Source organism: Amphiura filiformis, chromosome 11 (genome assembly GCF_039555335.1).
Source record: "Amphiura filiformis chromosome 11, Afil_fr2py, whole genome shotgun sequence".
Lineage (NCBI taxonomy): Eukaryota > Metazoa > Echinodermata > Ophiuroidea > Amphilepidida > Amphiuridae > Amphiura > Amphiura filiformis.
This window is the reverse complement of record NC_092638.1, coordinates 80,635-96,986: the sequence shown is the minus strand read 5'-3', so window position 1 is coordinate 96,986 and position 16,352 is coordinate 80,635. Positions and strand designations below refer to the sequence as shown.

The following is a 16,352-nucleotide window of genomic DNA, read 5'->3' as shown; positions in this document are numbered from 1 at the left end:
TGGTATTAATTGTTTTAACAGCCCTGCTAAACCCTTGTCCCAAGGATGTCTGTGTTTATATTTATCATTTCAGCTTGTCATATTATGTCTCAAGACAGGAAATTTCTGATAGTGGAGGGGTATTGTGTTGAATGTTGGATCTGTAACCATGGTAATAGTGAACAGAAAATTTTGGAGTTAGTCAATTACCGACGTCAATTAGACATGAAATTGCAGAAGTTTAAATGATTAGTCTGATATATATATTTCTTTTACACAAAATGTTAGGGGCTGTGCAATAATTAAAGCCCCGGGAGAGTTTAAAAGGGGGGGGGGTGGCAAACTGATTTTCCTGGTTTTTTAAGTGGTTTTTAGCGTATAGGCCTATCATTATCAGTTATGTTTCATAATAGTGTTTTACTTCTGTACATTATTTCTGTTTTCATTTTGGTATTTATTTTCCCGTTTATTTTAGGATGGAAATCATTGCTTTGTTTTTAACTATTTCTTTATTTATGCTAAATAATGCTATGTGTGTATTTTAAAGGTTTTGATTGTTTTTGAATTTCATAAGGTTGATTTGTTTTGTACAGCGCTTCGTCCTTTAGTAAAAGCGCTTTATAAATGCTGTTAATAATAATAATAATAATAATAATAATAATAATGGGGGAAGCAATTTTTGGCAAGCCGAAGGAGTAGAGAGGAAACAAGCACACTTTCATGGGACACCTTTTAAATAAAAATGGCTTAAAAAACGGCTTATGAAAACAGTACAGATACACTTGGGCTAAGAAAAATAAAAACATTTTTCTTGTCTGAGTTTTCAAAAAAAAACGGAGTAGGAACTTTTTCAGAGACCCCTCCTCCGAATACTATAGTAATAAACTGAAATGCATGATTTCATCAAATTTGCATTATATACTTTGGTGGGCCAATATAAACACTATCACTTTAGGCCTAATAAAAGTATAGAAGAGGTGGAGGAGGGAGATGATGAAGAAAAAAAAACACAAGTAAGATTATGTTTTCTTTATGTCCACTAAAACAAAAGAAATTGAAATATGGATTAGCTTTTCTGTGTCCATGATTTCAACTTTTAATAATCCACAAAAAACAATTTGAAACAACACAAATCCTGTGAGGTACTACTTCTAGCGAGGGTGATAAGACCTTGCAACATTTCAAACATGCTCATCTATAGAACACATGTCTCTATTCATAATGTTTGTAAGTTCTTTTAGTGAACTTTTAATGTTTAGGTGTAAAAACTCATTACCTCAAAACTTGAGGTCAAATTGTGAGTTATGCTTGTTACATGCAGGTTACCAAACTATGCACTTAAGACCATTTTGGGTTTATTTTTAGTGTTAGAGACTTTGAGCACTGAGCGTCCTTTGGTATACAGAAACTCATACTCCACAACTTGAGTTTGCATTTTAAGCAATTACTGTTGTATGAGGCTATTGGACTATGCCATTAAAAATGAGGCTGGTTTGCTTCCAAAGACTTGAAACAAGTCTAGCGCTTATCAAAGAAAACAAGTCTACACCATGACATTGGAAGTATAGGCATAAAAATGCAGTGCAACTCCTCAATCTTGGGAGCTCTACATAATTTACTCATTTTAGCCTGAGAATCTTTGGCATTGATGGACACAAAATTAACTAGCCTGGGGGCCAAAATTTAACTAGCTTGAGAGACCAAAATTTAACTAGCTTGAGAGACCAAAATTTAACTAGATTGAGGGACAAAAATTTAACTAGCCTGAGCCACAAAATTTTAACTAGCCTAAGGGACAAAAATTTAACTAGCCTGATGGACAAAATTTTAACTAGCCTCAGGGACAAAATTTTAACTAGCCTGAGGGACCAATATTTAACTAGCCAAAATAGGACGCCCTCTATTGATTTTGAATTTAACTAGCCAAATGCTAACTAGCCAAATAGTTATCCCCAATGCCAAGGGGATTAAGTTTCCGTAAAAATGGCCTGGTTTTACTTGAGCCAGCAGTATACGATACTTCTGGAAGAGTAACGCAGGTGCATAACATTTTTATATATAACATGTAATAGGTTGTGCCTGGTAAGAGAGGGGGTAGGGAGGAGGAGAGGGAGGGCATTGGAAGTGGACAGGGAGGTGCTTTGCCGGTAGCCAGGGGGGGGGGGGCTCCCCCGTGGGACATCTTGTCTTCCTTCTTGACCCTCCCCGTTTGGATGCTGGCCGCTGTGATATTTTACGCTTTTAGGCCTGTTTCTTCCATTTTAAGCCCATTTTTGTAAAAAAACGTTTCCCTTTGAGAATCGGCCCACGCCATCCTAACAGAAAAACCCTTACAAAGTCACTGGGGAGGGGAAAACAGGAGTGTGAGTGGATAATTAAAGGAGGGTCAAGTATGAGAGAGCGAGTACAGATAGAGGGGAAGGAGGGGGAGATATGGAGAAGGTAGGGAAGGGGTGACAGGAGGGGAAGGGGAGAAAGATTCAGAAGGAGGGGAAAGAAATAAGGAATATGTATTTCATTAGGATTTGCGTAGTAAATTGGAATATGAAATTGACAAAGCTGACGAGCCTTTATTAAATAATATATATAGGCCTATAACTATCGTAAGAATATTAATTGAAACGTATAGCTCAGTATTTCAAAATAATAATTATAAGGAGATTAACGCTGGGTCCCGACATAATCCATGTTGAGTGGTATCGCGAGTTCATTCATGTTTACTCAAACGAAGCTCTTTAATAAGGCAGAGTCTTTTGTCTTGAAGTGGGACTAATAACCACTTGACTAAATTTATTTATTTATTTATTGGAACATACACTTTTATATCAGTGGCACACGCCTAACCAGCGGTGCGTTCAGAAACAATTATACATATAAAAACGAATTTTAAACACAACTGAATATACATGCAAAATTATAAGATATATAATAACAAAAGAAAGAAATTGCCTGTCTCAACCCAAGTTGACTTGAAATGGGTTGTAAGCATGAAAATAAAACAAAATATAAAAATATTCAATTATACAGTTTAGCTAGCAACGCAGAATTCATCACATATAAATAAATACATTAAATATCAGTAGCGTTCAAACTCAATTCGGATCTTGCCTTCCATGCTCTTTTCACGAAGGATTTGCAGAATTTATCAAATGTGTGATAGAAATCTTCTGCCTTACTTAAATTATCAAACAATTTTACACTTCCAAGGGTCATATTATACTTTACGTCTAAGTTACCAGAGATGAATAATTCCCAAATATCTATACCATTTAAATTAATTAGCTCTTTCTCGAGTTTACTGTATTCATCAGCCCTGATTGTGTTAAGTGAGTGACATGTGAAAAGGAAGTGTTTTACATCCTCGCGATCAATATTACATAATTTACAAATACCATCATTGTCTGGTGTCCATTTACAAATTTTACTGTCTAACGGGAGAGTGTTAGAGCGAATTTTGAATTTCAACGAGGCGCCATGAAAGTCAGTTGCATCTAAAAGATATGTCTCCATATATGGAGCGTCTTTAATTGCTAAGTAATCAACGAGTGAAGATTTAGTTTGAGCGTCCTCTTCCCATTTGTTATTAGAGATGTTATAAATACTATCTTTAATCGAATTCACCCAATGTGGATTACGAGGAGGTTTTCCGACCTTTGCGCAGGCGATGACGTCATCTAAATCACATTCGTTTAAGATATTTTGGACACTATTTAAGAATTTGTAACGCAGCTTGTTAGGCTCGATGTTTAAGCTCATCATCGTGTTCAAAAGCAATTTTGGCCAGCGATGGGATTCCAAATCAATAACACGAGCAAAATATTTTACTCTGAAAGAATTCTGAATCGTGGAAATAGGGACCCATCCCAAATCGCCATAGAGCGCTGCACGTGGTGTATTGCGGGGGGCTTTGAGAATGTGACGCGCCATCTGAAGCTGAAGATTTTCAAGCTTATCAATATCGGATTGACTACTGGGAATCCACACTGCACTAGCATAATTAATTGATGGGAGCGCTATTGTTCTCCATAATATATCACCATAATAAACACGATTAAAATTGTCGAAATTACCTATTACAGACTTGATATATGCAATAATTCTATTACCTTTTTTGTTACCTCTTGAACGTGACCATGATCTGAGAGATTACGAGATATGGTAACACCTAGATACTTATAAGAGTCTACTTCTGATATGAATTTATCGCCTAATTTCCACAACTTATTTGCATTAGTACGTTGGCCTATTATTAATACATTAGATTTGTCATAATTAAAGCTTAGTTTCCATTCATCAGCAAATGCTGCTGCTAAACTTAACATTCTGTTCAACTCGTGTTCATTGTCGGCTAATAACACTACAACAAAAACAAAAAAAAGGCTACCGACACATACGTTATAAATCCTTACACCAATTTCATGTTTTTAAGCAATTTAGTAAATTCATGTATGAAAATACAGAATAATACAGGTGACAATACACAGCCTTGTTTAACACCTTCAGAGACTTCGAAAAATCAGTTTTAATATTACCAAATTTAACTTGAGCTTGAACATTGTCATAAAGCGCATCAATTAATCTCCACATTCGTCCCCTTAACCCCGACTTCCAGGCTGCCAAAAGAAGACCCTCCCTCCACACCGTATCAAATGCTTTACGGAAATCTAAGAATGCCATGAATGTTTTCTTCCCCTCCGCCGAACGACATGCGGCAATGCTTTTAAGTGCGAACCGACTACATTTTGATGTAGTCGGTTACAAGCTCTTACACGTCCCTTCTTTTGAACTCACATTGATACACATGTCCCGAGTTTAAGCGACAAGACGCTGTTGTTGCAGTAACCAACCATACGTTCGCATTGGAGTAAATTTGAGCAAGAAATCCAATCGATATTTCTGAAGTTGCCGTTCCAGTTAAAGTAAATTTTCAAACTTCATCATCAATTATTTAGTTACGTTTGGTTTATGCGTTAAAGTACCCAAAAAATTCAGTTCCCGACGATACAGTTCTTTTAGGGACACCGTAAATTCTAAATATAACAACCACTTTAATATACAGGCAGTCTTAATATTTTCTCTGTCATGACCTTTCTTTGTATCCTAAGATAGACCCCTTTGTGGTCTATGAACTATCAGGAAAACAGTCTAGCACCCTCTGTTGTTCTGATTGGTTTTAACTCATCAGAATGCAGTACAGCAGACAACTGAAATCGTTACGCGAAGCTGGCGCTAGAGTGCTACACTGCTACACAGTTTACTTTTTTCTCTATGCTTTCTGGATTTAAATTTTATTGTCTTAAAGTCTCAGATCTTGAATATCACAGAAGCTATCTTAAGTTGAATTCAGTTGAATTCTATGATAATATAACTCTCTCTATGGCTAAAATTGATAAATAGGGATTCAGGGTTTTTTGTATGACTTCTTTTACCATTGTATAATAATTAGGACTGAAACCATTAGTCATAATTAGTCAGCTGTTGACATTTCTATCAAATGCCTTTAACATGGCTGACACAATCTGTACTAAAATTCATTCGTTGCGGGGCTTTGGAAATGACCATTTTAGCAAATCAAATTCTTTTTGGAGTATTCAAATGAGAAACAGCGGACAGTTATTATAGATTTGGTAAAATCAAAACACTAATTTTTTTGAGTAAACTTCTTCTGGACCCTCAAAATTAAATAAGTCACTCGAGCACTTGTTTGACTCGCATTTCCAAACATTTTCTAGGAAAAATTACATTTTTGGACAGCTCTGTTTGTCTTAATACCGGCGTTTTGCTTAAATTTTGGTGTTTTTCTAGATTGACTGAGCACGGTTATGTTCAAAAATACGTGTTTAGAATAAATGGAGCAATTGACTTGATTTTAATTTTATTACTATTTACCAATAATATTTGATACCAGTTAAGTATTTCTAGCTCGAGCTAGTACGTTGCCGTTTCATTGCAAATCACACACTGAACAACCCGTTGCGAAATGAATGAATACTACTAAAATGGTAACTGTGTTTATTTTAGCATGTATGGATAAATAAAGTTAACCGAGTTACAAATTTTAGCACTATCAAATTTACTTTGTACCATTGTTTTGGCATGGTATTGCTGAATAGAACTAATTCATTCGTCTCGTTACCATATAATGAAGCCGACTGTATCGCAAAGGCGTTATCGTTTCTCTGGCAACATTGACAAAATTGAGGTGATGTGCTTGATTTTCTTTAATTGAGCAATAATTGCATAAAACTAGGGTACACTGGGAATTTAATGCGTTTGAAGTATATTTGTTCTGAATTCGGCAGAGTGACGAATCGAGAATTTTGAGCAAATTGAGTTTTTGTATGCTTATGATTATGTTTCAGGTTATCTTTTATTTCCACCAAAATTTAATGGTAAATCTTACTCACCGACGTAGTTGTTGAAATTTTGATTTGTACGAATCGCGCCTAAGTGCGATAAAGGAATTCGGCAGAGAGACGAATCGTATACTAAGCTGTACAAATCATGTTGGTCTATAGTATTGTATAGTGGGAAACCCCGAATTTTCTATATTACATGTCCTATAGTAATATAATATTTGATACCAACGTATAGCTGTACGTATTTTCTATCAATTGATACCAAAATAAGTACAAACATTCCCCACATGATATTGCTGTGGTTTAATAATGTGAGTGCGCGCCCGTGAAATTGGAAAATCCCGGAAAATCATACGCAAAATATAGGCCAATATTGTTATTTTTGCTTTAAAATCCTCAAGTTTTAGCTAAATATTACAGGGATGACTATTTATAACTTATATAGCAAGTTAAGTCTGCATAGCCTTAGGACAACCAGTAATTTCTACACAAAAGCTCCAAATCAAGAATGCGTGCTGTGGTTTACACGTAATTGAATGCGTATTCGACCTCTCTCTGCGCAGTGGTAGAGACATTTTGGATACAGCATAAAGCCGAATAGCTGTTAAAACGCGTTTTAAGGGAAATATCGATTATATCAGAACATGCGAGTATTGCCAATAATTCATGTACATTCACTTCTATAATATACATTTCAAATGAGTGCTCACGAATGTTCTTAATTTTTAGACGACTCCATCGGTTCGGCGAGTAGGGCGCTCTATCCTTATTTATCTCTTTGGGAACGTCACATAATGGAATCAACAAGGCGGCCCTATACCAAATGCATTTAAAGGAATCAAACGAGGCTGCTATTGAAAACTGCGTGGTGATGGTTACGGACTGTACACATTTTACATTAAGTCGTCTGTTTACACGCGATTTTTAAATCCAAAGCCAAAAAATCTAAAAACGTTGTGACTAAACTATTTTTCCATTCTTAACGTTTATTTCATTTACTAATTAATATCAAATGACCACCTCCAATCCTACTTAGTAGCCACCCCTCCCACACTATCAGCAGATCACATCATGACATGTTATATTGGCTGTCACATTCCCTTTTAAAGGAGTTTTTCACAATATTTAACTCTACAAGTCCTTCCTTTCGCTACGGCGCGTATGCTTGCCATAGACTGGTTTCAGTTACTGAACAGCGAGGACCTGTATGTGATCAACAGACAAGTATTTTTCTCCTTATTTGACTATAGACCACAGTACAACATGGATGTCGTGGGCCTATGTGTAGAAATTGTTATACTGGCAAATACCTTAGTTAAAGGGATCGAACAAGTTAAATCATACGAAACAAAATTTAAACGCCTGGCGACAAGAATTGAGTGTCTTTTACCCTCCGTTGAGATTCTTTCTGAAATGAAAGAAGAAGGGGATAAGATGATAGAGTTACAAAAGTCCATGAAATGTCCAGTCTTCAGTGGTGGACTAATCCAGCTCAAGAAGGTGATAGAAGAAATACAGGTCTTCATGACGAAATTGAAGAAGCGCAACGCTGTTAAGCTATTTCTTTCGAGAAACAAGATCGCGGATCAATTCAACTGCTTTAGCGAGCGGTTAGATACGCTACAGAACACCGTCCACTTAGGAGTCTCCGTCGAAATGATACGGATGGTTGACAGACTTATAGATGATCCACAAAAGAATCCTTTGGCCGGTTTAGGAGAATCATTTCAAAAAAGCAAACGAGTTCTGAATCAAAGGATCGATGTAGACCGGGACGATGAAGTCAAAGATAACCAAGAATTATTGGAAAAGATGAAAGGTCAGTTCTCTCTCTCTCTCTCTCTCTTGTTCAAAATCAGCTTTTATGCATGATCTAACTCTTCATATGGTATAATCACTTTTTAAAGGACTCTTTTAAAATATGGAGATAATCACCCTGAAATAGAAAACATCTCTTTAAAAAAATTGGGGTGTAACCCCCCTGTACATACTCTCTGAAGATTTGAAGTGCAAGGCTGCCGAATCCGGCAGGCTTAAACAGTAGGTTATTCTATTCAGAAAATCACAGTTTAGAGATATAAATAGGAGGGGTGCAGATATGGCCATTACATGTCCAAATGTCTACTTTATAACATGAAAGTATTATCAAACTTGATGTTTTGGTGTAAGGTACACCTATGATATCATTTCATGTACATGATGAGGATCCGGATGTAGGGATTATCAATGTACCGTTAAAATATGTTACATAATGTGTTACTTCAGTCTGTAGCATCCACTTTACACAGCTTTTTCCAAAAGAAGAACATATGTCAAAATACGTAGTACGTATTTTAAATGTGTAACATAATTAACCCTAAACCCTAACCCTAAACCTAACCCTAATCCCTAACCCTAAACCCTAATCCTAAACCCTAATCCTAATCCTAACCCTAAACCCTAAACCCTCAACCCTAATCCTAACCCTAAACCCTAACCCTAACCATAAACACTAACCCTAATCCCTAACCCTAACTCTTTTACTTTTTACCCCATAATTTCCCTCATTCTTCAAGCCCTGCCCTCTTTCCGGGGCCAATTTATAGTTTAAGCTTGTTGGATATCAATATTTCACGGTTAGTGCTTCTTTGTAGCCCTGCGGGGCAAACTACATGTAGTTGGATATCCACATTTCGCGGTTTAACCGTGACCCTAACCCTAACCCTAAATCCTAACCCTAACCCTAAACCCTAACCCTAATTCCTAACCCTAACTCTCCTTTTTTCTTTTACTTTTTACCCCATAATTTCCCTCATTATTCAAGCCCTGCCCTCTTTCCGGGGCTAATTTATAGTTTAAGCTTGTTGGATATCAATATTTCACGGTTAGTACTTCTTTGTAGCCCTGCGGCGCAAACTAGTTGGATATCCACATTTCGCGGTTTAACCCTGACCCTAACCCTAACCCTAAATCCTAACCCTAAACCCTAACCCTAAACCCTAACCCTAAACCCTAACCTTAATCCCTAACCCCAACTCTACTTTTTTCTTTTACTTTTTACCCCATAATTTCCCTCATTCTTCAAGCCCTGCCCTCTTTCGGGGGCTAATTTATAGCTTGAGCTCGTTGGATATCAATTTCGCGATTAGTGCTTCTTTGTAGCCCTGCGGAACAAACTAGTTGGATATCCACATTTCGCGGTTTAACTCTAACCCTAACCATAACCATAACCTTAACCCTAATCCTACCCCTAACCCTAAACCCTAACCCTAAACCCTAACACTAATCCCTAACCCATACTCTACTTTTTTTTTCTTTTACTTTTTACCCCATAATTTCCCTCATTCTTCAAGCCCTGCCCTCTTTCGGGGGCTAATTTATAGTTTAAGCTCGTTGGATATCAATATTTCGCGGTTAGTGCTTCTTTGTAGCCCCGCGGGGCAAACTAGTTGGATATCCACATTTTGCGGTTTAACCCTAACCCTAACCCTAAATCCTAACCCTAAACCCTAACACTAAACCTCAACACTAATCCCTAACCCCAAACTCTATTTTCTTTTACTTTTTACCCCATACTTTCCCTCATTCTTCAAGACATGCCCTCTTTTGGGGGCTAATTTATATTTTAAGCTCGTTGGATATCAATATTTCGCGATTAGTGCTTCTTTGTAGCCCCGCGGGGAAAACTAGTTGGATATCTACATTTCGCGGTTTAACCCTAACCCTAACCCTAAACCCTAATCCCTAACTCTACTTTTTTCTTTTACTTTTTACCCCATAATTTTCCTCATTCTTCAAGCCCTGCCCTCTTTCGGGGGCTAATTTATAGTTTAAGCTCGTTGGATATCAATATTTCGCGGTTAGTGCTTCTTTGTCATTCTTCAAGCCCTGCCCTCTTTCGGGAGCCAATTTATATTTTAGGCTTGTTGGATATCAATATTTCGCAGTTATTGCTTCTTTGTAGCCCTGCGGGGCAAACAAGTTGGATATCCACATTTCGCGGTTTACCCCTAACCCTAACCCTAAACCCTAATCCTAATCCTAACCCTAACCCTAAACCCTAACCCTAACTCTACCTTTTTCTTTTACTTTTTACCTACAGCAGTACTCGCCGTACGCCAGAGAGTCTAGAATGCTACTAAAATAAGAAAAATTTTAATGCTAATTTATTGCACATTCTAGGGAAGCGTGGTTACCTTTTTGAAATCGCCGAGTGGGGGGGGGGATTCAATGAAATATTTTTTGTGTTAAAACTGAAGCATCCTATCTAGAAAAGAATATATGAATATTAACTGCACATAATATATAACGATTCCTGATACCCAATCGTGCTAAAGTTTATGTGGTTTAGGAGGCAGAGAATTTTATTTCAATTTTATATGCGCCAAAATATTTTCTGAATTTAGTCAAAATTAACACTCAATTGATGGTAAAAATGTATGTAAATTTTACGTATAGGTCCCGACTAAAGATTACTGTTTCGTCTTTATGGGAATCTAATCTCCAATATCTGGAAGAAACTTTGGGGGACCTACGTGTAATTATCCTATAGATTGCAAAATTCAAGATCGTGTACACACGAAAAATGGCAGGTTCTATACTGAACCACATGTATCGTATAATATAGGAGTATAGCACGTACGGTGCAGCCGGTGCGGCCCAGCGAGTTCAAATCGATAATGTATTGTGCATGTATAGCTGCCCATTTATCATGTTTATTGTTGGCTTTCTGTATGTAGAAAACGTAGTTATCAACAATTGAGCGATATTAATACACATTAATGTTTTTACGCAAATAAAATTCCAAAATATGGTACGTTTTCTGCGTTTGCTTGTCACGTGGTAGGCCTATGTTGAATTTGCGATTATATGTTCAAATAAGTTTCAAATGGATTCCAACAAGACAAGTAGCCGAGCGGTCTAAGGCGCTAGGCTCATAGCGTATCCAAAGCGGTGCGCCGTGAGTTCGAACCCCGCATCTGCCAAATTCAATTTTACTGTTTTTAAATTTCATATTGGGGAAATGTGACTGGGAGAATTGATGTATGGCGTGCAGTGGTGTGCTTTTACCCCATGATTTCCCTCATTCTTCAAGCCCTGCCCTCTTTCGGGAGCTAATTTATAGTTTAAGCTTGTTGGATATCAACATTTTCCGGTTAGTGCTTTTTTGTAGCCCCGCGGGGCAAACTAGTTGGATATCCGGTTAAAGTGGTTCTTTTTTGATGTCCCGTAACCACCCCAGCCAGCCCGATACCTCACTTCGATTTTTAACTAATAAAAATAATAGTTTCCATATTCTGTGGTGTCAAGAATTGAAAATACGTACTAAAGTGAATTTTACTATGGCATTTACCGTGCCCATACGACCCGTATGGAAACAACGTGATTACGTGTACATATGTTTGTACTGGGTGCACCAACTAAAGATGTCACTTGTCATCTGTTTTAGGCGGGGTTTTAGGTTGAAACAGTGATTTAGCAAATGTCTAGTTACAAACGGACCAACACTGTGTATACTTTCAGTCATCTGGGAAAATGTTCAAATTGTATAAAATTTAATCTTGTCAACCAGAAAAACTCACTTTGGTTAGATGGAATCACCGATGTTGCGGCCAAAACCTTTTGGCCTTCAGCTGGGTGGATGATCTAGGGTCATCGAGGTCAATCGAAGAGGAAGTTGCTTGATGACCCGATCCCAACCATGTGACAGATTCACTCTAACGCCCCAGCTCCTGTTGAGAGACGGTTGTTCGGCAAGTTTCAGAAACAGAGTTTTTCTGGTTGACAAGAATCAATTTTAAACAATTTACAAACGGGCTACTTTGGTCTCTTCATAAATGCTGGGAGATTCCACAAACTTGTCCACTTCTGCAGATGATGTATATAGATGGCTATGCACACCCATCTATCTGCTTTGTGCCCTACTCGACAGTTTGTAATTCACAAATCCCTCACTGTGCTCATAACGTTATGTACCTAGCTCTATTCAGCTTCTCCTTGTTCACATTATGATCTAGAGATTGTGAAGTTCATTATCTCAGAAACTAAAGATGTCATAATTGAACGTCTTATTCAGTCGTTTAATTCAAAATCTCGAATTTTGCTATAAATCTACAGCACCTCAATTTCTTGATTTCTGCACGGTATGTTAGTTTACTAAAATACATTACAATCGTGTAAAGGAGATTTTTTTTGAGGGCGTCTGTAAGAGCCCAATACGTAACAAAAGCCCAGTACGTAACAATTTGATACGTATTGGGCTCAAGGTTTCCTCATCAGCAAATGTAACGTCAACGTTTGCACAGTATGTTTGTGAGACATGTATTACATCACACATATCGAATTGCATTCTGAATTAAAAAAAAGTTTTTTGATATCAGAAAGACATCCTTCGTATTCAGTATGCAATTCGATATGTCTGATGTGTTCTCATGTCCCACAAAAAAATACCGTGGTAACGTTGATACCAGAGCCCTTAAAGAGTTAATACAACACGTTAAATTATACTGAACCTGTATCAATATTTATGTAGATCAAACAAGTCAAGCGATGAACACATTTTGTTTTGTAATCATCACTCGTATTATTCACATATTGATCTGACTCATTTAATATATCAATATGATGTATCATAATCAATATGATTTGTACCTGTGTTTATGTTTTATATGTATTTTAATATTTTATATAATTTTAATATATATTTTAAGTTGACCCCTGTGCCTCATGAACAGAACAGAGTATATATTTTAATATTTTAAAATATTCACTGAATGAGTAACCCAGGTAAAATAAGCAATTAATAAAACAAAACAACACTCATTTTACAGGCAATCCAGGAGGACGGGAAATAGACTTGGAGAAAGCCCAGAAGGACCTAGAAGAAGCCGCCAAATGGCTACCACGTAAGTGTTTTACTTCACGCCTTTAGTTATAGAATTGCAGTGAACGGCTCTTTTCAGAGCCACCAAACCTTTAAAATTAGCAGATAGGCGAGGTTTGCTTGTTTTCTGTGGACAAGGGGTAGTCTCCAATGAACGGCTGTTTTCAGTGCCACCAAAACATTTAAAATTAGCAGATAGGCGAGATCTGCTTGTTCTCTGTTAACAAGGGGCAGTCTCCAGTGAACGGCTCATTTTAGAGCCATCCGTAGGCAAGGGCGGCATACATGTCTCATTCTTAAGTACTTTGTCCTGAAGAAGTCAGAGCTACTCCTGACGAAAGCTTGACAGTTCTGATCTTGTCCGACGGCAAACCCACTAATTGTATGTTATGAATTCCAGTCGTAAAAGTCTATCCCACAATATATTAAAACGACCCCGTCATACGATGGCAGAGTACCATCCTAAATTTGATCAAACAGAGTGAATTTAGTTTATAAGGGAATTATCTTGAAAAATCAATTCCGGTCAAATATCTTTGGTAAAAATACTTTGTTCAATAAAAAAAATCAAACAACAACAACAACAACAAAAACAGCGATCCCTTGGACGACTGGTCCAAACCCAGTACATGCAGTTATTTGAATTGGAAGGGGGAACTTGTTTATACTTTGATCAGCTCGTAATCGGCCTTATAAGCACAATAAAAATTCCTTTAAAAAGGAATTGGGCGAGCAAGTAAGGAACTGTCAAGATAAAGGTGTAATTCCATGTGTGACCGTACACCACAAATTGTATTCTGAGTTATAGTGTAAATTGTGCATGAATGTCGTATTTAATGTGCAATTGCATGTAAAAGATAACATTTATGACCTGTTCTCCATGTCCTTATGACATTACTAAATGTGACCAACTTTAAAAAAGGGTAAAAAGCCACACAGGAATTTTTTTTTTTAAAAACTTTGGCCTCTTTTTACGTTTTGAAACGTTTTGTGGTAGATATTGATGTTTTTTTTTTAGAAATTAAGGTTACTCTTGCTTTCTTGCCCTGCTGGGCCCTTCTATTGGGGTCCCACTTGGAGTGTTTAAGCCAGCCTGCCTCGGGCCTGCCGGCCCTGGGCCTTGATATGACAGCCCGTCATACTTAGCGACAGCTTGTCATCCATTTCATACTTTTTGCTTAAATCCCCGATAATTTCACTCATTTCTCTGACCCTGCCCTCTACCGGGTGCTGATTTATAGTTTAAGCTTGTTGGATATCCATATTTCGCAGTAAGTGATTCTTTGTAGCCCTGCGGGGCAAACTAGTTGGATATCCATATTTTGCGGTTAGTGGTTTTAACGCCCCGTAACCACCTCAACCAGCCCCATACCTCATCCAGCTATTTTACTTATCAAAATACTAGTCTCTATATTCTGTGGGGTAAAATATTTAAAAGCTTGCATCAACAGGGCATTGCGGATATTTTTTTACCGATAAACATTTGCATAACATAATACATTTACATGTTGTACATGAAGTATATGAGGCTAGATTGTGATGTGTTCAGTTTTATAAGACGGATTTATTACCATTATTATTTCCTCTTATCAAAAGAAAAATAAATTTATTAGAATTAATTTTCTACCAGAGTTCGAACCCACAACCTTTGGATCCATAATCCATAGGGTATACTACTATGCCACGAGTAGATAAGAGGGTGTTTTGCGTAGTATAATTTGGATGGTTAATATATTTTCATTTTTAAAGTTTTTAATATTCATAATTGCAATTTGTTAATAATTTCTTTTAATTTTTTTTTGCACTAGATAACTTTCTTATTATAAAAACCGTTTCTGAGTATAATACGAAAAACCTCAGATGCATAATAATAATAGTAATAAGTCTTTATTTTCCACATCATCTACATTAACAACAACATTAAACAACAAGCAAGAATATATAAAAAAAACACGAAAAGACAAGTAAAATGACATGGAGGAGATGATCAAAAGGGCATGGAGACCAGAAGTGATGATCCCCTAAGACATAATATAAACAAACAAGATTTAAATAATGTTTTTGTCACCACAATGAATATAACACCATTGAAATGACCTAAGCATTAATGTATAAATATAGAATTAGCATACAAAATTTGTAGATAAAGTAAGACATTAATCGCTCTAAAGAAGCATGTACATGAAATTACAACCAAGTTTGATTCAATAAATAGTTCTTAAATTGATTTAATTGATTGAAAGTTTTAACATTCATAGCATTTTTTAATTCGAGAGGAAGGTCATTCCAAAGGGAAGGCCCTGATGTCCTGACACCTTTACTCGCAAAGTTTGTTTTTCTTTTCTGAATATCATAATCATTGTTTTTCCTAGTTTTGTGGCTATGAATTTCATGTCTTTGACAAAAGTATTCCTTAAATATGTTTGGCAAGTCATCATTAATATGTTTGTACATAAGTACATCAAGTTCCAATTTATAAGATTCATATACATTCCCTTTTGGGATTGAGCACTTTATTCAAAAGATAGTCTAACTTGAGTAAAATGTTACATTCAATATATTTAGATCAATGAATAATGGTCTGCTATGGTGCCTAAAACTAGTTTTACATATATTCCTAACAGCACGTTTTTGAAGTTTAAAAATTCGATCCAAATGTGTTTTACATGCGTTTTCCATCGCTATAATGCCATAGTTTACATATGGTAGAACAAGTGTACAATAAAGGGTATACAATACATGTCTTGGTACAAAATGTTTCAGTTTATTAATAATTCCAATATTTCTGGATATTGTCATTGAAACTCCCCCTATTTGGTTCTTCCATGTTAAGTTTTCATCAATTTGAACTCCAAGAAATTTGGTTTTATTTACTCTTGTTAAGCTTGTTCCATCCAGTTCAATATTTAGTGCTTCAAATTGTCTATTTGTTTGGTGTTGAGTTCCAAGTACCATATCGTTTGTTTTGCTCGCATTCAGAGAGAGCTTATTAGCTCGAAACCAATTTATAACTTCGGAATTGATCAGATTTACTTTGGAGTTAATATTTTTATGTGAAAAAAGGATAGTAGTGTCGTCCGCAAAAAGTACGAAATCCAAAATTGATGAAGTATAGATAATATCGTTGATGTACAAGATAAATAACAACGGCC

The 16,352-nt window shown here is 36.5% G+C and overlaps 1 protein-coding gene across 1 annotated transcript in view; it reads left to right on the top strand.

The window, feature by feature from the left end:
• Positions 1–7,601: 7,601 nt before the first annotated feature.
• LOC140164172 (mixed lineage kinase domain-like protein) overlaps positions 7,602–16,352 on the top strand; it is a 38,385-nt gene continuing 29,634 nt past the window's right edge. The window contains exons 1-2 of the mRNA XM_072187413.1: positions 7,602–8,157; positions 13,148–13,222. Coding sequence (XP_072043514.1) covers positions 7,602–8,157; positions 13,148–13,222 — 631 coding nt within the window. The remainder of the gene's footprint in view (positions 8,158–13,147; positions 13,223–16,352) is intronic.